Source organism: Salvelinus alpinus, chromosome 25 (assembly GCF_045679555.1).
Source record: "Salvelinus alpinus chromosome 25, SLU_Salpinus.1, whole genome shotgun sequence".
Classification (NCBI taxonomy): Eukaryota; Metazoa; Chordata; class Actinopteri; order Salmoniformes; family Salmonidae; genus Salvelinus; species Salvelinus alpinus.
The window spans coordinates 44,011,640-44,035,005 of record NC_092110.1 but is presented as its reverse complement, the minus strand read 5'-3'; the positions used below and the strand labels follow the sequence as shown (position 1 = coordinate 44,035,005).

The window sequence follows — 23,366 nt, the reverse complement described above, 5'->3', positions numbered from 1 at the left end:
GTCAGAGGACAGCTAGCTTCCCTCCTGTTATGTAAGGAAGGTCTACAGTAGCCTCAACAGCACTCTGTAGGGTAGCACCATGGTGTAGTCAGAGGACAGCTATCTTCCCTCCTGTTATGTAATGAAGGTCTACAGTAGCCTCAACAGCACTCTGTAGGGTAGCACCATGGTGTAGTCAGAGGACAGCTAGCTTCCCTCCTGTTATGTAATGAAGGTCTACAGTAGCCTCAACAGCACTCTGTAGGGTAGCACCATGGTGTAGTCGGAGGACAGCTAGCTTCCCTCCTGTTATGTAAGGAAGGTCTACAGTAGCCTCAACAGCACTCTGTAGGGTAGAACCATGGTGTAGTCAGAGGACAGCTAGCTTCCCTCCTGTTATGTAAGGAAGGTCTACAGTAGCCTCAACAGCACTCTGTAGGGTAGCACCATGGTGTAGCCGGAGGACAGCTAGCTTCCCTCCTGTTATGTAAGGAAGGTCTACAGTAGCCTCAACAGCACTCTGTAGGGTAGCACCATGGTGTAGTCAGAGGACAGCTAGCTTCCCTCCTGTTATGTAATGAAGGTCTACAATAGCCTCAACAGCACTCTGTAGGGTAGCACCATGGTGTAGTCAGAGGACAGCTAGCTTCCCTCCTGTTATGTAAGGAAGGTCTACAGTAGCCTCAACAGCACTCTGTAGGGTAGCACCATGGTGTAGCCGGAGGACAGCTAGCTTCCCTCCTGTTATGTAAGGAAGGTCTACAGTAGCCTCAACAGCACTCTGTAGGGTAGCACCATGGTGTAGTCAGAGGACAGCTAGCTTCCCTCCTGTTATGTAATGAAGGTCTACAGTAGCCTCAACAGCACTCTGTAGGGTAGCACCATGGTGTAGTCAGAGGACAGCTAGCTTCCCTCCTGTTATGTAATGAAGGTCTACAGTAGCCTCAACAGCACTCTGTAGGGTAGCACCATGGTGTAGCCGGAGGACAGCTAGCTTCCCTCCTGTTATGTAAGGAAGGTCTACAGTAGCCTCAACAGCACTCTGTAGGGTAGCACCATGGTGTAGTCAGAGGACAGCTAGCTTCCCTCCTGTTATGTAAGGAAGGTCTACAGTAGCCTAAACAGCACTCTGTAGGGTAGCACCATGGTGTAGCCGGAGGACAGCTAGCTTCCCTCCTGTTATGTAAGGAAGGTCTACAGTAGCCTCAACAGCACTCTGTAGGGTAGCACCATGGTGTAGTCAGAGGACAGCTAGCTTCCCTCCTGTTATGTAATGAAGGTCTACAGTAGCCTCAACAGCACTCTGTAGGGTAGCACCATGGTGTAGTCAGAGGACAGCTAGCTTCCCTCCTGTTATGTAAGGAAGGTCTACAGTAGCCTCAACAGCACTCTGTAGGGTAGCACCATGGTGTAGTCAGAGGACAGCTAGCTTCCCTCCTGTTATGTAATGAAGGTATACAGTAGCCTCAACAGCACTCTGTAGGGTAGCACCATGGTGTAGTCAGAGGACAGCTAGCTTCCCTCCTGTTATGTAAGGAAGGTCTACAGTAGCCTCAACAGCACTCTGTAGGGTAGCACCATGGTGTAGCCGGAGGACAGCTAGCTTCCCTCCTGTTATGTAAGGAAGGTCTACAGTAGCCTCAACAGCACTCTGTAGGGTAGCACCATGGTGTAGTCAGAGGACAGCTAGCTTCCCTCCTGTTATGTAATGAAGGTCTACAGTAGCCTCAACAGCACTCTGTAGGGTAGCACCATGGTGTAGTCAGAGGACAGCTAGCTTCCCTCCTGTTATGTAAGGAAGGTCTACAGTAGCCTCAACAGCACTCTGTAGGGTAGCACCATGGTGTAGTCAGAGGACAGCTATCTTCCCTCCTGTTATGTAATGAAGGTCTACAGTAGCCTCAACAGCACTCTGTAGGGTAGCACCATGGTGTAGTCAGAGGACAGCTAGCTTCCCTCCTGTTATGTAATGAAGGTCTACAGTAGCCTCAACAGCACTCTGTAGGGTAGCACCATGGTGTACCCGGAGGACAGCTAGCTTCCCTCCTGTTATGTAAGGAAGGTCTACAGTAGCCTCAACAGCACTCTGTAGGGTAGCACCATGGTGTAGTCAGAGGACAGCTAGCTTCCCTCCTGTTATGTAAGGAAGGTCTACAGTAGCCTCAACAGCACTCTGTAGGGTAGCACCATGGTGTAGCCGGAGGACAGCTAGCTTCCCTCCTGTTATGTAAGGAAGGTCTACAGTAGCCTCAACAGCACTCTGTAGGGTAGCACCATGGTGGAGTCACAGGACAGCTAGCTTCCCTCCTGTTATGTAATGAAGGTCTACAATAGCCTCAACAGCACTCTGTAGGGTAGCACCATGGTGTAGTCAGAGGACAGCTAGCTTCCCTCCTGTTATGTAATGAAGGTCTACAGTAGCCTCAACAGCACTCTGTAGGGTAGCACCATGGTGTAGCCGGAGGACAGCTAGCTTCCCTCCTGTTATGTAAGGAATTCTACAGTAGCCTCAACAGCACTCTGTAGGGTAGCACCATGGTGTAGTCAGAGGACAGCTAGCTTCCCTCCTGTTATGTAAGGAAGGTCTACAGTAGCCTCAACAGCACTCTGTAGGGTAGCACCATGGTGTAGCCGGAGGACAGCTAGCTTCCCTCCTGTTATGTAAGGAAGGTCTACAGTAGCCTCAACAGCACTCTGTAGGGTAGCACCATGGTGTAGTCAGAGGACAGCTAGCTTCCCTCCTGTTATGTAATGAAGGTCTACAGTAGCCTCAACAGCACTCTGTAGGGTAGCACCATGGTGTAGTCAGAAGACAGCTAGCTTCCCTCCTGTTATGTAATGAAGGTCTACAGTAGCCTCAACAGCACTCTGTAGTGTAGCACCATGGTGTAGTCAGAGGACAGCTAGCTTCCCTCCTGTTATGTAATGAAGGTCTACAGTAGCCTCAACAGCACTCTGTAGTGTAGCACCATGGTGTAGCCGGAGGACAGCTAGCTTCCCTCCTGTTATGTAAGGAAGGTCTACAGTAGCCTCAACAGCACTCTGTAGGGTAGCACCATGGTGTAGTCAGAGGACAGCTAGCTTCCCTCCTGTTATGTAATGGAGGTCTACAGTAGCCTCAACAGCACTCTGTAGGGTAGCACCATGGTGTAGCCGGAGGACAGCTAGCTTCCCTCCTGTTATGTAATGAAGGTCTACAGTAGCCTCAACAGCACTCTGTAGGGTAGCACCATGGTGTAGCCGGAGGACAGCTAGCTTCCCTCCTGTTATGTAAGGAAGGTCTACAGTAGCCTCAACAGCACTCTGTAGGGTAGCACCATGGTGTAGTCAGAGGACAGCTAGCTTCCCTCCTGTTATGTAAGGAAGGTCTACAGTAGCCTCAACAGCACTCTGTAGGGTAGCACCATGGTGTAGCCGGAGGACAGCTAGCTTCCCTCCTGTTATGTAAGGAAGGTCTACAGTAGCCTCAACAGCACTCTGTAGGGTAGCACCATGGTGTAGTCAGAGGACAGTTAGCTTCCCTCCTGTTATGTAATGAAGGTCTACAGTAGCCTCAACAGCACTCTGTAGGGTAGCACCATGGTGTAGTCAGAGGACAGCTAGCTTCCCTCCTGTTATGTAATGAAGGTCTACAGTAGCCTCAACAGCACTCTGTAGGGTAGCACCATGGTGTAGCCGGAGGACAGCTAGCTTCCCTCCTGTTATGTAAGGAATTCTACAGTAGCCTCAACAGCACTCTGTAGGGTAGCACCATGGTGTAGTCAGAGGACAGCTAGCTTCCCTCCTGTTATGTAAGGAATGTCTACAGTAGCCTCAACAGCACTCTGTAGGGTAGCACCATGGTGTAGCCGGAGGACAGCTAGCTTCCCTCCTGTTATGTAATGAAGGTCTACAGTAGCCTCAACAGCACTCTGTAGGGTAGCACCATGGTGTAGTCAGAAGACAGCTAGCTTCCCTCCTGTTATGTAATGAAGGTCTACAGTAGCCTCAACAGCACTCTGTAGTGTAGCACCATGGTGTAGTCAGAGGACAGCTAGCTTCCCTCCTGTTATGTAATGAAGGTCTACAGTAGCCTCAACAGCACTCTGTAGTGTAGCACCATGGTGTAGCCGGAGGACAGCTAGCTTCCCTCCTGTTATGTAAGGAAGGTCTACAGTAGCCTCAACAGCACTCTGTAGGGTAGCACCATGGTGTAGTCAGAGGACAGCTAGCTTCCCTCCTGTTATGTAATGGAGGTCTACAGTAGCCTCAACAGCACTCTGTAGGGTAGCACCATGGTGTAGCCGGAGGACAGCTAGCTTCCCTCCTGTTATGTAATGAAGGTCTACAGTAGCCTCAACAGCACTCTGTAGGGTAGCACCATGGTGTAGCCGGAGGACAGCTAGCTTCCCTCCTGTTATGTAAGGAAGGTCTACAGTAGCCTCAACAGCACTCTGTAGGGTAGCACCATGGTGTAGTCAGAGGACAGCTAGCTTCCCTCCTGTTATGTAAGGAAGGTCTACAGTAGCCTCAACAGCACTCTGTAGGGTAGCACCATGGTGTAGCCGGAGGACAGCTAGCTTCCCTCCTGTTATGTAAGGAAGGTCTACAGTAGCCTCAACAGCACTCTGTAGGGTAGCACCATGGTGTAGTCAGAGGACAGTTAGCTTCCCTCCTGTTATGTAATGAAGGTCTACAGTAGCCTCAACAGCACTCTGTAGGGTAGCACCATGGTGTAGTCAGAGGACAGCTAGCTTCCCTCCTGTTATGTAATGAAGGTCTACAGTAGCCTCAACAGCACTCTGTAGGGTAGCACCATGGTGTAGCCGGAGGACAGCTAGCTTCCCTCCTGTTATGTAAGGAATTCTACAGTAGCCTCAACAGCACTCTGTAGGGTAGCACCATGGTGTAGTCAGAGGACAGCTAGCTTCCCTCCTGTTATGTAAGGAATGTCTACAGTAGCCTCAACAGCACTCTGTAGGGTAGCACCATGGTGTAGCCGGAGGACAGCTAGCTTCCCTCCTGTTATGTAAGGAAGGTCTACAGTAGCCTCAACAGCACTCTGTAGGGTAGCACCATGGTGTAGTCAGAGGACAGCTAGCTTCCCTCCTGTTATGTAATGAAGGTCTACAGTAGCCTCAACAGCACTCTGTAGGGTAGCACCATGGTGTAGTCAGAGGACAGCTAGCTTCCCTCCTGTTATGTAATGAAGGTCTACAGTAGCCTCAACAGCACTCTGTAGTGTAGCACCATGGTGTAGTCAGAGGACAGCTAGCTTCCCTCCTGTTATGTAATGAAGGTCTACAGTAGCCTCAACAGCACTCTGTAGTGTAGCACCATGGTGTAGCCGGAGGACAGCTAGCTTCCCTCCTGTTATGTAAGGAAGGTCTACAGTAGCCTCAACAGCACTCTGTAGGGTAGCACCATGGTGTAGTCAGAGGACAGCTAGCTTCCCTCCTGTTATGTAATGAAGGTCTACAGTAGCCTCAACAGCACTCTGTAGGGTAGCACCATGGTGTAGCCGGAGGACAGCTAGCTTCCCTCCTGTTATGTAAGGAAGGTCTACAGTAGCCTCAACAGCACTCTGTAGGGTAGCACCATGGTGTAGTCAGAGGACAGCTAGCTTCCCTCCTGTTATGTAATGAAGGTCTACAGTAGCCTCAACAGCACTCTGTAGGGTAGCACCATGGTGTAGCCGGAGGACAGCTAGCTTCCCTCCTGTTATGTAATGAAGGTCTACAGTAGCCTCAACAGCACTCTGTAGGGTAGCACCATGGTGTAGTCAGAGGACAGCTAGCTTCCCTCCTGTTATGTAAGGAAGGTCTACAGTAGCCTCAACAGCACTCTGTAGGGTAGCACCATGGTGTAGCCGGAGGACAGCTAGCTTCCCTCCTGTTATGTAAGGAAGGTCTACAGTAGCCTCAACAGCACTCTGTAGGGTAGCACCATGGTGTAGCCGGAGGACAGCTAGCTTCCCTCCTGTTATGTAAGGAAGGTCTACAGTAGCCTCAACAGCACTCTGTAGGGTAGCACCATGGTGTAGTCAGAGGACAGCTAGCTTCCCTCCTGTTATGTAATGAAGGTCTACAGTAGCCTCAACAGCACTCTGTAGGGTAGCACCATGGTGTAGTCAGAAGACAGCTAGCTTCCCTCCTGTTATGTAATGAAGGTCTACAGTAGCCTCAACAGCACTCTGTAGTGTAGCACCATGGTGTAGTCAGAGGACAGCTAGCTTCCCTCCTGTTATGTAATGAAGGTCTACAGTAGCCTCAACAGCACTCTGTAGTGTAGCACCATGGTGTAGCCGGAGGACAGCTAGCTTCCCTCCTGTTATGTAAGGAAGGTCTACAGTAGCCTCAACAGCACTCTGTAGGGTAGCACCATGGTGTAGTCAGAGGACAGCTAGCTTCCCTCCTGTTATGTAATGGAGGTCTACAGTAGCCTCAACAGCACTCTGTAGGGTAGCACCATGGTGTAGCCGGAGGACAGCTAGCTTCCCTCCTGTTATGTAATGAAGGTCTACAGTAGCCTCAACAGCACTCTGTAGGGTAGCACCATGGTGTAGCCGGAGGACAGCTAGCTTCCCTCCTGTTATGTAAGGAAGGTCTACAGTAGCCTCAACAGCACTCTGTAGGGTAGCACCATGGTGTAGTCAGAGGACAGCTAGCTTCCCTCCTGTTATGTAAGGAAGGTCTACAGTAGCCTCAACAGCACTCTGTAGGGTAGCACCATGGTGTAGCCGGAGGACAGCTAGCTTCCCTCCTGTTATGTAAGGAAGGTCTACAGTAGCCTCAACAGCACTCTGTAGGGTAGCACCATGGTGTAGTCAGAGGACAGTTAGCTTCCCTCCTGTTATGTAATGAAGGTCTACAGTAGCCTCAACAGCACTCTGTAGGGTAGCACCATGGTGTAGTCAGAGGACAGCTAGCTTCCCTCCTGTTATGTAATGAAGGTCTACAGTAGCCTCAACAGCACTCTGTAGGGTAGCACCATGGTGTAGCCGGAGGACAGCTAGCTTCCCTCCTGTTATGTAAGGAATTCTACAGTAGCCTCAACAGCACTCTGTAGGGTAGCACCATGGTGTAGTCAGAGGACAGCTAGCTTCCCTCCTGTTATGTAAGGAATGTCTACAGTAGCCTCAACAGCACTCTGTAGGGTAGCACCATGGTGTAGCCGGAGGACAGCTAGCTTCCCTCCTGTTATGTAATGAAGGTCTACAGTAGCCTCAACAGCACTCTGTAGGGTAGCACCATGGTGTAGTCAGAAGACAGCTAGCTTCCCTCCTGTTATGTAATGAAGGTCTACAGTAGCCTCAACAGCACTCTGTAGTGTAGCACCATGGTGTAGTCAGAGGACAGCTAGCTTCCCTCCTGTTATGTAATGGAGGTCTACAGTAGCCTCAACAGCACTCTGTAGGGTAGCACCATGGTGTAGCCGGAGGACAGCTAGCTTCCCTCCTGTTATGTAATGAAGGTCTACAGTAGCCTCAACAGCACTCTGTAGGGTAGCACCATGGTGTAGCCGGAGGACAGCTAGCTTCCCTCCTGTTATGTAAGGAAGGTCTACAGTAGCCTCAACAGCACTCTGTAGGGTAGCACCATGGTGTAGTCAGAGGACAGCTAGCTTCCCTCCTGTTATGTAAGGAAGGTCTACAGTAGCCTCAACAGCACTCTGTAGGGTAGCACCATGGTGTAGCCGGAGGACAGCTAGCTTCCCTCCTGTTATGTAAGGAAGGTCTACAGTAGCCTCAACAGCACTCTGTAGGGTAGCACCATGGTGTAGTCAGAGGACAGTTAGCTTCCCTCCTGTTATGTAATGAAGGTCTACAGTAGCCTCAACAGCACTCTGTAGGGTAGCACCATGGTGTAGTCAGAGGACAGCTAGCTTCCCTCCTGTTATGTAATGAAGGTCTACAGTAGCCTCAACAGCACTCTGTAGGGTAGCACCATGGTGTAGCCGGAGGACAGCTAGCTTCCCTCCTGTTATGTAAGGAATTCTACAGTAGCCTCAACAGCACTCTGTAGGGTAGCACCATGGTGTAGTCAGAAGACAGCTAGCTTCCCTCCTGTTATGTAATGAAGGTCTACAGTAGCCTCAACAGCACTCTGTAGTGTAGCACCATGGTGTAGTCAGAGGACAGCTAGCTTCCCTCCTGTTATGTAATGGAGGTCTACAGTAGCCTCAACAGCACTCTGTAGGGTAGCACCATGGTGTAGCCGGAGGACAGCTAGCTTCCCTCCTGTTATGTAATGAAGGTCTACAGTAGCCTCAACAGCACTCTGTAGGGTAGCACCATGGTGTAGCCGGAGGACAGCTAGCTTCCCTCCTGTTATGTAAGGAAGGTCTACAGTAGCCTCAACAGCACTCTGTAGGGTAGCACCATGGTGTAGTCAGAGGACAGCTAGCTTCCCTCCTGTTATGTAAGGAAGGTCTACAGTAGCCTCAACAGCACTCTGTAGGGTAGCACCATGGTGTAGCCGGAGGACAGCTAGCTTCCCTCCTGTTATGTAAGGAAGGTCTACAGTAGCCTCAACAGCACTCTGTAGGGTAGCACCATGGTGTAGTCAGAGGACAGTTAGCTTCCCTCCTGTTATGTAATGAAGGTCTACAGTAGCCTCAACAGCACTCTGTAGGGTAGCACCATGGTGTAGTCAGAGGACAGCTAGCTTCCCTCCTGTTATGTAATGAAGGTCTACAGTAGCCTCAACAGCACTCTGTAGGGTAGCACCATGGTGTAGCCGGAGGACAGCTAGCTTCCCTCCTGTTATGTAAGGAATTCTACAGTAGCCTCAACAGCACTCTGTAGGGTAGCACCATGGTGTAGTCAGAGGACAGCTAGCTTCCCTCCTGTTATGTAAGGAATGTCTACAGTAGCCTCAACAGCACTCTGTAGGGTAGCACCATGGTGTAGTCAGAGGACAGCTAGCTTCCCTCCTGTTATGTAAGGAAGGTCTACAGTAGCCTCAACAGCACTCTGTAGGGTAGCACCATGGTGTAGTCAGAGGACAGCTAGCTTCCCTCCTGTTATGTAATGAAGGTCTACAGTAGCCTCAACAGCACTCTGTAGGGTAGCACCATGGTGTAGTCAGAGGACAGCTAGCTTCCCTCCTGTTATGTAATGAAGGTCTACAGTAGCCTCAACAGCACTCTGTAGTGTAGCACCATGGTGTAGTCAGAGGACAGCTAGCTTCCCTCCTGTTATGTAATGAAGGTCTACAGTAGCCTCAACAGCACTCTGTAGTGTAGCACCATGGTGTAGCCGGAGGACAGCTAGCTTCCCTCCTGTTATGTAAGGAAGGTCTACAGTAGCCTCAACAGCACTCTGTAGGGTAGCACCATGGTGTAGTCAGAGGACAGCTAGCTTCCCTCCTGTTATGTAATGAAGGTCTACAGTAGCCTCAACAGCACTCTGTAGGGTAGCACCATGGTGTAGCCGGAGGACAGCTAGCTTCCCTCCTGTTATGTAAGGAAGGTCTACAGTAGCCTCAACAGCACTCTGTAGGGTAGCACCATGGTGTAGTCAGAGGACAGCTAGCTTCCCTCCTGTTATGTAATGAAGGTCTACAGTAGCCTCAACAGCACTCTGTAGGGTAGCACCATGGTGTAGCCGGAGGACAGCTAGCTTCCCTCCTGTTATGTAATGAAGGTCTACAGTAGCCTCAACAGCACTCTGTAGGGTAGCACCATGGTGTAGTCAGAGGACAGCTAGCTTCCCTCCTGTTATGTAAGGAAGGTCTACAGTAGCCTCAACAGCACTCTGTAGGGTAGCACCATGGTGTAGCCGGAGGACAGCTAGCTTCCCTCCTGTTATGTAAGGAAGGTCTACAGTAGCCTCAACAGCACTCTGTAGGGTAGCACCATGGTGTAGTCAGAGGACAGTTAGCTTCCCTCCTGTTATGTAATGAAGGTCTACAGTAGCCTCAACAGCACTCTGTAGGGTAGCACCATGGTGTAGTCAGAGGACAGCTAGCTTCCCTCCTGTTATGTAATGAAGGTCTACAGTAGCCTCAACAGCACTCTGTAGGGTAGCACCATGGTGTAGCCGGAGGACAGCTAGCTTCCCTCCTGTTATGTAAGGAATTCTACAGTAGCCTCAACAGCACTCTGTAGGGTAGCACCATGGTGTAGTCAGAGGACAGCTAGCTTCCCTCCTGTTATGTAAGGAAGGTCTACAGTAGCCTCAACAGCACTCTGTAGGGTAGCACCATGGTGTAGCCGGAGGACAGCTAGCTTCCCTCCTGTTATGTAAGGAAGGTCTACAGTAGCCTCAACAGCACTCTGTAGGGTAGCACCATGGTGTAGCCGGAGGACAGCTAGCTTCCCTCCTGTTATGTAAGGAAGGTCTACAGTAGCCTCAACAGCACTCTGTAGGGTAGCACCATGGTGTAGTCAGAGGACAGCTAGCTTCCCTCCTGTTATGTAATGAAGGTCTACAGTAGCCTCAACAGCACTCTGTAGGGTAGCACCATGGTGTAGTCAGAGGACAGCTAGCTTCCCTCCTGTTATGTAATGAAGGTCTACAGTAGCCTCAACAGCACTCTGTAGGGTAGCACCATGGTGTAGTCAGAGGACAGCTAGCTTCCCTCCTGTTATGTAATGAAGGTCTACAGTAGCCTCAACAGCACTCTGTAGGGTAGCACCATGGTGTAGTCAGAGGACAGCTAGCTTCCCTCCTGTTATGTAATGAAGGTCTACAGTAGCCTCAACAGCACTCTGTAGGGTAGCACCATGGTGTAGTCAGAGGACAGCTAGCTTCCATCCTTCTCGGGGTACATTGACTTCAATACAAAACCTAGGAGGCTCATGGTTCTCACCCCCTTCCATATACTTACTGTACACAGAGAGAGAGAGACATTTCGTCATTTTTTTCTCAAACAGAGGGATGCTATGTTAGCTAGCTGGCTATGACTATCCAACACAACACTGGAACTCAGGGTAAGCTTTGGTTTTACAATTTTTAAAACTAATTTATTGCCAACGAGACCTGCCGTTGTCACCTCAAATGTTTATTTCGACCTGTGTGCACCTACGTTGTAAATTTTAATTATATTTTTCTCTCTACATGGTTGGGAAGGGCCCGGAGTTAAGATTTTCACTATTAGTCTACATCGGTTGTTTACAAAGCATGTGACAAATCAATTTGTTTCCGTTTTTACTTATGACCTCTCTTGCTCAGATCATCGAGGAGTTCTTCAACCACACCTGGTGGTCCAGACATAATCAGTCGATGCCAGATCACAGCCTGACCTTCCTGTGGTCCCTCTCCGTCAGCATCAAGGACTTTGGAGCCCTGCTGGGGTCACTAGGGGTCAAGTGTCTGGCTGACACCTTCGGCAGGTGGGTTCTACCTAGTGTTGCTTCGGCAGGTGGGTTCTACCTAGTGTTGCTTCGGCAGGTGGGTTCTACCTGGTGTTGCTTCGGCAGGTGGGTTCTACCTAGTATTGCTTCGGCAGGTGGGTTCTACCTAGTATTGCTTCGGCAGGTGGGTTCTACCTAGTATTGCTTCGGCAGGTGGGTTCTACCTAGTATTGCTTCGGCAAGTGGGTTCTACCTAGTGTTGCTTCGGCAAGTGGGTTCTACCTAGTGTTGCTTCGGCAGGTGGGTTCTACCTAGTGATGCTTCGGCAGGTGGGTTCTACCTAGTGTTGCAATATTCTAGTAACTTCCCCAAAATTCCCAGGTGTTCCAGAATCCACGGATTCCTGTATTTCCGTCTAATTCCCTCATTTATTCCAGGAATCTTCCAACTGGAATTTCTGGAAAAATTGTGAATTTGGGGAAAGCTAGAGAAGATACTTATCTCGATTGATTGATCGATTGCCTGACTGATTGGTTGATTGATTGGTTGACTGATTGGTTGATTGATTGGTTGACTGATTGGTTGATTGATTGGTTGATTGCTTGGTTGTTTGATTGATTGGTTGATTGGTTGATTGATTGGTTGATTGGTTGATTGGTTGATTGGTTGATTGGTTGATTGATTGGTTGATTGATTGATTGGTTGATTGATTGATTGGTTGGTTGATTGATTGGTTGATTGGTTGATTGGTTGATTGATTGATTGATTGATTGATTGACTGATTGTTTGACTGATTGGTTGATTGATTGACTGAGAGTGACTGAATGGTTGATTGATTGATTCCCTCTTCCCTCTTCTTAGGCGTAACTCCATCCTGATAGTGAATGCCCTGTCGGTGGTGGGAGCCTGTCTGATGTTTGCCTCTAAGGCCAATGAGTCATTTGAGATGCTGATCGTTGGCCGGCTGGTGTTCGGTCTGTTCTGTGGCCTTGTGATGAGTCTCAACCCTCTCTACATCCAGGAAGTCTCCCCCACCAACCTCAGAGGGGCCTTCGCTACCCTCAACCAGGTCTCTTTCGCTACGGGCATACTCCTGGGCATGGTGAGAATAGACTTTGTCTGCCTGAGTCTCCAATGCAACCTATTTCATAATAGATTAATCATTTATGTCCATAGATATACATATTTTTCATATCAATATGAATTTAATCCAAGTTTTTTTCTCATAATAGTAAAAACAAGCATCATTAATCACCAACGGTCTGGCTCATAATAATGGACTATTCCACCCTGTCTGGTTCATAATAATGGACTATTCCACCCTGACTGGTTCATAGTAATGGACTATTCCACCTTGTCTGGTTCATAATAATGGACTATTCCACCCTGACTGGTTCATAGTAATGGACTATTCCACCCTGACTGGTTCATAGTAATAGACTATTCCACCCTGTCTGGTTCATAATAATGGACTATTCCACCCTGTCTGGTTCATAATAATGGACAAATAATAATGGAACATTACTGAATTATTACCGGAACATTACTGGAACATTACTGAATTATTACCGAAACATTACCGAAACATTACCGGGACATTACCGGGACATTACCGGGACATTACCGGGACATTACCGGGACATTACCGGGACATTACCGGGACATTACCGGGACATTACCGGGACATTACCGGGACATTACCGGGACATTACTGGGACATTACTGAATTATTACTGAAACATTACTGAAACATTACTGAAACATTACTGAAACATTACTGAAACATTACTGAAACATTACTGAATTATTACTGAATTATTACTGAAACATTACTGAATTATTACTGAATTATTACTGAAACATTACTGGGACATTACTGAAACATTACTGAATTATTACTGAAACATTACTGAATTATTACTGAAACATTACTGGGACATTGCTGAAACATTACTGAAACATTACTGAATTTTTTCTGAAACATAGACAGCAGGGTTAACAGTAGTGTTGTTAGACTGTAGGTGGCAGGGTTAACAGTAGTGTTGTTAGACTGTAGGTGGCAGGGTTAACAGTAGTGTTGTTAGACTGTAGGTGGCAGGGTTAACAGTAGTGTTGTTAGACTGTAGGTGGCAGGGTTAACAGTAGTCTTGTTAGACTGTAGGTGGCAGGGTTAACAGTAGTGTTGTTAGACTGTAGGTGGCAGGGTTAACAGTAGTGTTGTTAGACTGTAGGTGGCAGGGTTAACAGTAGTGTTGTTAGACTGTAGGTGGCAGGGTTAACAGTAGTGTTGTTAGACTGTAGGTGGCAGGGTTAACAGTAGGTGTTGTTAGACTGTAGGTAGCAGGGTTAACAGTAGTGTTGTTAGACTGTAGGTGGCAGGGTTAACAGTAGTGTTGTTAGACTGTAGGTGGCAGGGTTAACAGTAGTGTTGTTAGACTGTAGGTAGCAGGGTTAACAGTAGTGCTGTTAGACTGTAGGTAGCAGGGTTAACAGTAGTGTTGTTAGACTGTAGGTGGCAGGGTTAACAGTAGTGTTGTTAGACTGTAGGTGGCAGGGTTAACAGTAGTGTTGTTAGACTGTAGGTGGCAGGGTTAACAGTAGTGTTGTTAGACTGTAGGTGGCAGGGTTAACAGTAGTGTTGTTAGACTGTAGGTGGCAGGGTTAACAGTGAGTGTTGTTAGACTGTAGGTGGCAGGGTTAACAGTAGTGTTGTTAGACTGTAGGTGGCAGGGTTAACAGTAGTGCTGTTAGACTGTAGGTGGCAGGGTTAACAGTGAGTGTTGTTAGACTGTAGGTAGCAGGGTTAACAGTAAGTGTTGTTAGACTGTAGGTGGCAGGGTTAACAGTAGTGTTGTTAGACTGTAGGTGGCAGGGTTAACAGTAGTGTTGTTAGACTGTAGGTAGCAGGGTTAACAGTAGTGTTGTTAGACTGTAGGTGGCAGGGTTAACAGTAGTGTTGTTAGACTGTAGGTGGCAGGGTTAACAGTAGTGTTGTTAGACTGTAGGTGGCAGGGTTAACAGTAGTGTTGTTAGACTGTAGGTGGCAGGGTTAACAGTAGTGTTGTTAGACTGTAGGTGGCAGGGTTAACAGTGAGTGTTGTTAGACTGTAGGTAGCAGGGTTAACAGTAGTGTTGTTAGCCTGTACGTGGCAGGGTTAACAGTAGTGTTGTTAGACTGTAGGTGGCAGGGTTAACAGTAGTGTTGTTAGACTGTAGGTGGCAGGGTTAACAGTGAGTGTTGTTAGACTGTAGGTAGCAGGGTTAACAGTAAGTGTTGTTAGACTGTAGGTGGCAGGGTTAACAGTAGTGTTGTTAGACTGTAGGTGGCAGGGTTAACAGTAGTGTTGTTAGACTGTAGGTAGCAGGGTTAACAGTAGTGTTGTTAGACTGTAGGTGGCAGGGTTAACAGTGAGTGTTGATAGACTGTAGGTATCAGGGTTAACAGTAGTGTTGTTAGACTGTAGGTGGCAGGGTTAACAGTGATTGTTATTGTTGTTGACTCCAGGTGGCTTTGAGATGATGTTGTTTCTCTGTGTGTTGTTATTTCTAGGTAGCTGGTCTTGAAACAGTGCTGGGAACAAAAGAGCTGTGGGCTATGATGTTATCCCTGTCTCTGATACCTGCCCTGCTACAGTACCTGGCCCTCCCCTTCTGCCCTGAGAGCCCCAGATACCTGCTCATCAACCGGGGCCAGGAGAGTCAGGCAGAGACTGGTGGGTAGCATTGTCACACAGTACACACTATTGTAGTGTAGTAATATTTTATATGTGTATATACATTTAATTATATATACATCACATGCGACTCGTAATAAGACTACGCAATTAGCCCATTTAATGAGTTATCTGATTACATAAAGATTATTTAGCAATATTTAAGAACACCATAGAGTTACAATACTAGGCAGGGAAGAAATGTCTGAGAATCTAATTCTATATACAAGTTTATTTCATTACGAGACAGACAAGTAACCTTTGAGATGATTTGTGCTCTGTTCTAGCGAATCTCTGCACGTTACGTAGAAATGACCTGGTAAAATCCTGTGGAAATTACCTGGTCAGATCATGTAGAAATGACCTGGTCAAATCATGTAGAAATGACCTGGTCAAATCATGTAGAAATTACCTGGTCAGATCATGTAGAAATGACCTGGTCAAATCATGTGGAAATGACCTGGTCAAATCATGTAGAAATGACCTGGTCAAATCATGTGGAAATGACCTGGTCAAATCATGTAGAAATGACCTGGTCAAATCATGTGGAAATGACCTGGTCAAATCATGTAGAAATGACCTGGTCAAATCATGTGGAAATGACCTGGTCAAATCATGTAGAAATGACCTGGTCAGATCATGTGGAAATGACCTGGTCAAATCATGTGGAAATGACCTGGTCAGATCATGTGGAAATGACCTGGTTAAATCACGTAGATATGACCTGATCAAATCATGTGGAAATGACCTGGTCAAATCACGTGGAAATGACCTGGTCAAATCATGTAGAAATGACCTGGTCAAATCATGTGGAAATGACCTGGTCAAATCATGTGGAAATGACCTGGTCAAATCATGTGGAAATGACCTGGTCAAATCATGTGGAAATGACCTGGTCAAATCATGTGGAAGTGACCTGGTCAAATCATGTGGAAGTGACCTGGTCAAATCATGTAGAAATGACCTGGTCAAATCATGTGGAAATGACCTTGTCAAATCATGTGGAAATGACCTGGTCAAATCATGTGGAAATTACCTGGTCAAATCATGTAGAAATGACCTGGTCAAATCATGTGGAAATGACCTGGTCAAATCATGTGGAATTGACCTGGTCAAATCATGTAGAGATAGCCTGGTCAAATCATGTAGAGATAGCCTGGTCAAATCATGTAGAGATAGCCTGGTCAAATCATGTAGAGATAGCCTGGTCAAATCATGTAGAGATAGCCTGGTCAAATCATGTAGAGATCGCCTAGTCAAATCATGTAGAAATAGCCTGGTTAAATCATGTAGAGAGAGCCTGGTCAAATCACGTCCTTTTTCACATGCTTGAAGTTCTGATTTGAACTGCTCTATTTTACACTGATGTCTTCTGGGACTTCACAGTCGTTTGACGCATGTTCGACCCTAGTTTGCTGTGTCGCATTTCATTCCTCCCAAGTAAAAACACAACAAGCTCTAGAATTAACATGTTCTTAGATTTTTTTATATTTTGCCTGACAATATACAGCCAGTCATGAAAACTTTAATCCCTAGTCGATTCAAATGTAAGACCTTTCTTATGCTTTTTGATCAAATCATTCAGAAGAGTCAATTCCCATAAATCCAAAATATCAATCGCTTGCATATTTGCCATCATGTGAGCTATGTATTCGTTATACATACAGTAACCAAAAAATTAAACGAATCAAAATATATTTTAGATTCTTCAAAGTAGCCAACTTTTGCCTTGATGACATCTTTGCACACTCTTGGCATTCTCTCAACCAGTTTCAGCTGGATTTGTTTTTTCCAACAGTCTTAAAGAAGTTCCCACATATGCTGAGCACTTATTGGCTGCTTTTCCTTCACTCTGCGGTTCGTGTCTCTGCAGAGTGGCGATACTGATAAGCAGTCGTTGGAGATACTGCGAGACACTGCGGGAGGTCCAGTCCATCATTTAGGAAAATGTTTTACCTTTGTCTGACACTTCAGCAACTGGTTACAGTGTGTTAGTACAAGGCATGGAAATGGGTTGCATGGAAGTTCCTTTGTATAATGTGGATCTTGAGTCTGATCTTATTTCTGGTTCTGTTGTTGTTGGAGTGAGGCCTAGCCTACCGGTGAAGGGTGATCTCATTCATATTGGGAAACGATTTGGCTGAAGGGAAGGTCGTAACAAATCCTGTCGTTCGTAAGGAACCCAGAGTAGGGGAACCCGATGGGTTATCAGAAAAGTGCCCTAAAGTGTTCCCAGCGTGTTTCGTTACACGTGTCAAAGAAAGAAAGTTTAGTGTTGAGGAGGATGTCCTTCGATCCCACCGTGGTCAATCTGTCCGAGACGTTTATGGGTGATCTTGATTTCACTAAACCTCCTCAGATAACTTCTCCTTTGAAAACCTCAGTGTATTTAATTACTTTGTAAAATAAACAGATTGCCATACAGGGCATAAAGCTTCAGTTACAAGAATTTCGAGGCATTATTCCAAACATGGTCAACGAGAGAGAGAGAGACAAAGAAAGCATGGCCCATAGCCATGGCTCATAGCCAGAGGGAGAGAAAGAGTGGAGGTTTCTCACCACAACAACTCAGGAACATAAGAGAAAGAAGAATGAATCTAAGACCCTTTTATAAACATCTGAGCTGTTGACCAATAGTATTAGTGTAAAGTTAACCTCCAATCAGATATCAGACCTACAGGAAGTAACCTCTGCTTCTCAGAGGGGAGACAACGGGGGTTGGAGAGATCAACACAGAGAATGCTGAATTCCTAAAACAACACAGAGAATGCTGAATTCCTAAAACAACACAGAGAATGCTGAATTCCTAAAACAACACAGAGAATGCTGAATTCCTAAAACAACACAGAGAATGATGAATTCCTAAAACAACACAGAGAATGATGAATTCCTAAAACAACACAGAGAATGATGAATTCCTAAAACAACACAGAGAATGATGAATTCCTAAAACAACACAGAGAATGATGAATTCCTAAAACAACACAGAGAATGATGAATTCCTAAAACAACACAGAGAATGCTGAATTCCTAAAACAACACAGAGAATGCTGAATTCCTAAAACAACACAGAGAATGATGAATTCCTAAAACAACACGGAGAATGATGAATTCCTAAAACAACACAGAGAGTGATGAATTCCTAAAACAACACAGAGAATGATGAATTCCTAAAACAACACAGAGAATGATGAATTCCTAAAACAACACAGAGAATGATGAATTCCTAAAACAACACAGAGAATGATGAATTCCTAAAACAACACAGAGAATGATGAATTCCTAAAACAACACAGAGAATGATGAATTCCTAAAACAACACAGAGAATGATGAATTCCTAAAACAACACAGAGAATGCTGAATTCCTAAAACAACACAGAGAATGCTGAATTCCTAAAACAACACAGAGAATGATGAATTCCTAAAACAACACAGAGAATGATGAATTCCTAAAACAACACAGAGAATGATGAATTCCTAAAACAACACAGAGAATGATGAATTCCTAAAAGAACACAGAGAATGATGAATTCCTAAAACAACACAGAGAATGATGAATTCCTAAAACAACACAGAGAATGCTGAATTCCTAAAACAACACAGAGAATGCTGAATTCCTAAAACAACACAGAGAATGCTGAATTCCTAAAACAACACAGAGAATGCTGAATTCCTAAAACAACACAGAGAATGCTGAATTCCTAAAACAACACAGAGAATGATGAATTCCTAAAACAACACAGAGAATGATGAATTCCTAAAACAACACAGAGAATGATGAATTCCTAAAACAACACAGAGAATGATGAATTCCTAAAACAACACAGAGAATGATGAATTCCTAAAACAACACAGAGAATGATGAATTCCTAAAACAACACAGAGAATGATGAATTCCTAAAACAACACAGAGAATGATGAATTCCTAAAACAACACAGAGAATGCTGAATTCCTAAAACAACACAGAGAATGCTGAATTCCTAAAACAACACAGAGAATGATGAATTGCTAAAACAACACAGAGAATGCTGAATTCCTAAAACAACACAGAGAATGCTGAATTCCTAAAACAACACAGAGAATGATGAATTCCTAAAAGAACACAGAGAATGATGAATTCCTAAAACAACACAGAGAATGATGAATTCCTAAAACAACACAGAGAATGATGAATTCCTAAAACAACACAGAGAATGATGAATTCCTAAAACAACACAGAGAATGATGAATTCCTAAGACTGCAGTTGTTAAGTCATTTCGGGGGCTAGGCCAACCTACACATTCACACATTACACCCTATCACACACATTACACCCTATCACACACATTACACCCTATCACACACATTACACCCTATCACACACATTACACATTACACCCTATCACACACATTACACATTACACCCTATCACACACATTACACCCTATCACACACATTACACCCTATCACACACATTACACCCTATCACACACATTACACCCTATCACACACATTACACACTATCACACACATTACACATTACACACACATTACACACTATCACACACATTACACATTACACACACATTACACACTATCACACACATTACACATTACACACACATTACACACTATCACACACATTACACATTACACACACATTACACATTACACACATATTACACACTATCACACACATTACACACACATTACACATTACACACATATTACACACTATAACACACATTACACACTATCACACACATTACACACTATCACACACATTACACACTATCACACACATTACACATTACACACAAATTACACACTATCACACACATTACACACACATTACACACTATCACACACATTACACATTACACACATATTACACACTATCACACATATTACACACTATCACACACATTACACACACATTACACACTATCACACACATTACACATTACACACACATTACACATTACACACACATTACACACTATCACACACATGACACACTATCACACACATTACACATTACACACACATGACACACTATCACACACATTACACACTATCACACACATTACACACTATCACACACATTACACACTATCACACACATTACACACTATCACACACATTACACACTATCACACACATTACACACTATCACACACATTACACACTAAAATGGTATCAAATCAACCCAGTGCTTTTACAAGCCCTAGAAATATCCACTTTATTCATCTTGTTTCTCTATGCTGAAGGTTTGGCATTAAGTCCCAGACAATGTCATGTCTAGTTTACTGGATCAATGTCTGTGACTTGTTAAGTTGTCTACTGTCAATGTCTATTGTACAAACAAATATAATCTTAAAAAAAATAGATTATAAAAAAATAACAGGGTCCAGGAGACCCAGACAGAGGCAGGTAGGTAGTACTGTCACACACAGTAAACTTTACTATCAACAGGGTCCAGGAGACCCAGACAGAGGCGGGTAGGTAGTACTGTCACACACAGTAAACTTTACTATCAACAGGGTCCAGGAGACCCATACAGAGGCAGGTAGGTAGTGTCACGTTCCTGACCTGTTTTCTGTTTAGTTTTGTGTGTTAGTTGGTCAGGACGTGAGTTTGGGTGGGCATTCTATGTTATCTGTTTCTATGTTGGTTTAGGGTTGCCTGGTATGGCTCTCAATTGGAGGCAGGTGTTTGGCGTTCCTCTAATTGAGAGTCATATTTAGGTAGGCTGTTCACAGTGTTTGTTTGTGGGTGGTTGTCTCCTGTGTCTGTGTCGATGTTTGCACCATACGGGACTGTTTACGGTTTGTTCATTTCATGTAGTCTGTTCCTGTTCATTTCGTTCTTCACGTTGTATGTAAGTTCGTTGTTCAGGTCTGTCTACTTTCGTTTTGTTATTTTGTATCATTTTCAAGTATAGTTCGTTTTCGTGTTTGTTCGTTTTGTTTATTTAATAAATCATTCATGTCATTTCAACGCGCTGCACCTTGGTTCAATCCCTGCTCCTCCTCTTCGGATGAAGAGGAGGAGGACCGCCGTTACAGAACCACCCACCAATCCAGAGCCAAGCAGCGTAATTTGGAGCAACGGGCAAGTATACAGGACTTGTGGAGTTGGGAGCAAATATTTAACGGAGAAGGACCATGGGCTAAAGTAAATCACCGTCCATGGGAACGGCTGGAGGCAGCTCGGAGAGCGGAGGAAAATAGAGAGAGGAACCGGCGTTATGAGGGGACGCGTCTTGCACGGAAGCCCGAAAAGCCCGTGAGTAACTCCCAAAAATTTCTTGGGGGGGGGCTAAGGGGTCGTGGGCCTAGGGCAGGTAGGAGACCTGCGCCCACTTCCCAGGCTAACCGTGGAGAGCGGGAGTACGGGCAGACACCGTGTTACGCAGTAGAGCGCACGGTGTCTCCTGTACGTGTGCATAGCCCGGTGCGGGTTATTCCACCTCCCCGCACTGGTAGGGCTAGATTGGGCATTGAGCCAGGTGTCATGAGGCCGGCTCAACGCGTCTGGTCTCCAGTGCGTCTCCTCGGGCCGGCATACATGGCACCTGCCTTACGCATGGTTTCCCCGGTTCGCCTACACAGCCCGGTGCGGGTTATTCCACCTCCCCGCACTGGGCGGGCGACCGGGAGCATTCAACCAGGTAAGGTTGGGCAGGCTCAATGCTCAAGAGAGCCAGTACGCCTGCACGGTCCGGTATTTCCGGTGCCACCTCCCCGCCCCAGCCTAGTACCTACAGTGCCTACACTACGCACTAGGCTACCAGTGCGTTTCCAGAGCCCTGTTCCTCCTCCACGCACTCTCCCTATAGTGCGTGTATCCAGTTCGGTGCCTCCAGTTCCGGCCCCACGCACTAAGCCACCTGTGCGTCTCCTAAGTCCTGTACACACTGTCACTTCTCCCCGTACTAGTCCTGAGGTGCGTGCCCTCAGCCCGGTGCCACCAGTGCCGGTACCACGCACCAGGTATAGAGTACGCTTTGAGAGTTCAGTGTGCCCTGTCCCTGCTCCCCGCACTAGTATGAAGGTGCGTGTCCTTAGCCCGGTGCCTCCAGTTCCGGCACCACGCACCAGGTCTACAGTGCGCCTTATCCGGCCAGAGCCATCCGTCTCCCCAGCGCTATCTGAGCCATCCGTCTCCCGAGCGCCATCTGAGCCATCCGTCTCCCCAGCGCCGTCTGAGCCATCCGTCTCCCCAGCGCCATCTGAGCCATCCGTCTCCCCAGCGCCATCTGAGCCATCCGTCTCCCCAGCGCCGTCTGAGCCATCCGTCTGCAATGAGCCTGCAAAGCCGCCCGTCTGCCATGAGCCTGCAAAGCCGCCCGTCTGCCATGAGCCTACAGAGCCGTCCGCCAGACAGGAGCCGCTAGAGCCGTCCGCCAGACAGGAGCCGCTAGAGCCGCCCGTCAGACAGGATCTGCCAGAGCCGCCAACCAGACAGGATCTGCCAGAGCCGCCAATCAGACAGGATCTGCCAGAGCCGCCAATCAGACAGGATCTGCCAGAGCCGCCAATCAGACAGGATCTGCCAGAGCCGCCAACCAGACAGGATCTGCCAGAGCCGCCAGCGAGCCATGAGCAGCCAGAGCCGTCAGCGAGCCATGAGCAGCCAGAGCCGTCAGAGAGCCATGAGCAGCCAGAGCCGTCAGAGAGCCATGAGCAGCCAGAGCCGTCAGAGAGCCATGAGCCAGAGCCAGAGCCGTCAGCCAGCCATGAGCGTCCAGAGCCGTCAGCCTGCCATGAGCGTCCAGAGCCGTCAGCCTGCCATGAGCGTCCAGAGCCGTCAGCCTGCCATGAGCGTCCAGAGCCGTCAGCCTGCCATGAGCGTCCAGAGCCGTCAGCCTGCCATGAGCGTCCAGAGCCGTCAGTCAGCCATGAGCTGTCCCTCAGCCAGAAGCGGCTAGTAATTCAGAACTGCCCCTCAGTCCAGAGCTGTCTCTCTGTCCGGAGCTGCCCTTCAGTCCGGAGTTGCCCCTCTATCCTGAGCTACCTCTTTATCCTGAGCTACCTCTCTCTCCTAAGCTATCCCTCTGTCCTGAGCTATCCCTATGTCCTGAACTACCTTGTCCCAGAGCTGTCCTTGATTCTGGTGTTGCCCCTAAATTTAGGTGGGGTTATTTGGAGGGTGGTCATTGTGGGGAGGCTAAGGAAGCGGGGATTGATTATGGTGGGGTGGGAACCACGCCCGGAGCCTAAGCCACCACCGTGGTCAGATGCCCACCCAGACCCTCCCCTGGACTTTTTGGTGATGCGTTCGGAGTACGCATCTTGAGGGGGGGGTTATGTCACGTTCCTGACCTGTTTTCTGTTTAGTTTTGTGTGTTAGTTGGTCAGGACGTGAGTTTGGGTGGGCATTCTATGTTATCTGTTTCTATGTTGGTTTAGG

At 47.0% G+C, this 23,366-nt stretch overlaps 1 protein-coding gene across 1 annotated transcript in view; it reads left to right on the top strand.

Moving 5' to 3' along the window:
- Positions 1 to 23,366, top strand: part of LOC139554017 (solute carrier family 2, facilitated glucose transporter member 1) — a 53,500-nt gene that overhangs the window by 18,396 nt on the left and 11,738 nt on the right. Inside the window, exons 4-6 of the mRNA XM_071366894.1 lie at positions 11,135 to 11,295; positions 12,118 to 12,358; positions 14,807 to 14,969. Coding sequence (XP_071222995.1) covers positions 11,135 to 11,295; positions 12,118 to 12,358; positions 14,807 to 14,969 — 565 coding nt within the window. The remainder of the gene's footprint in view (positions 1 to 11,134; positions 11,296 to 12,117; positions 12,359 to 14,806; positions 14,970 to 23,366) is intronic.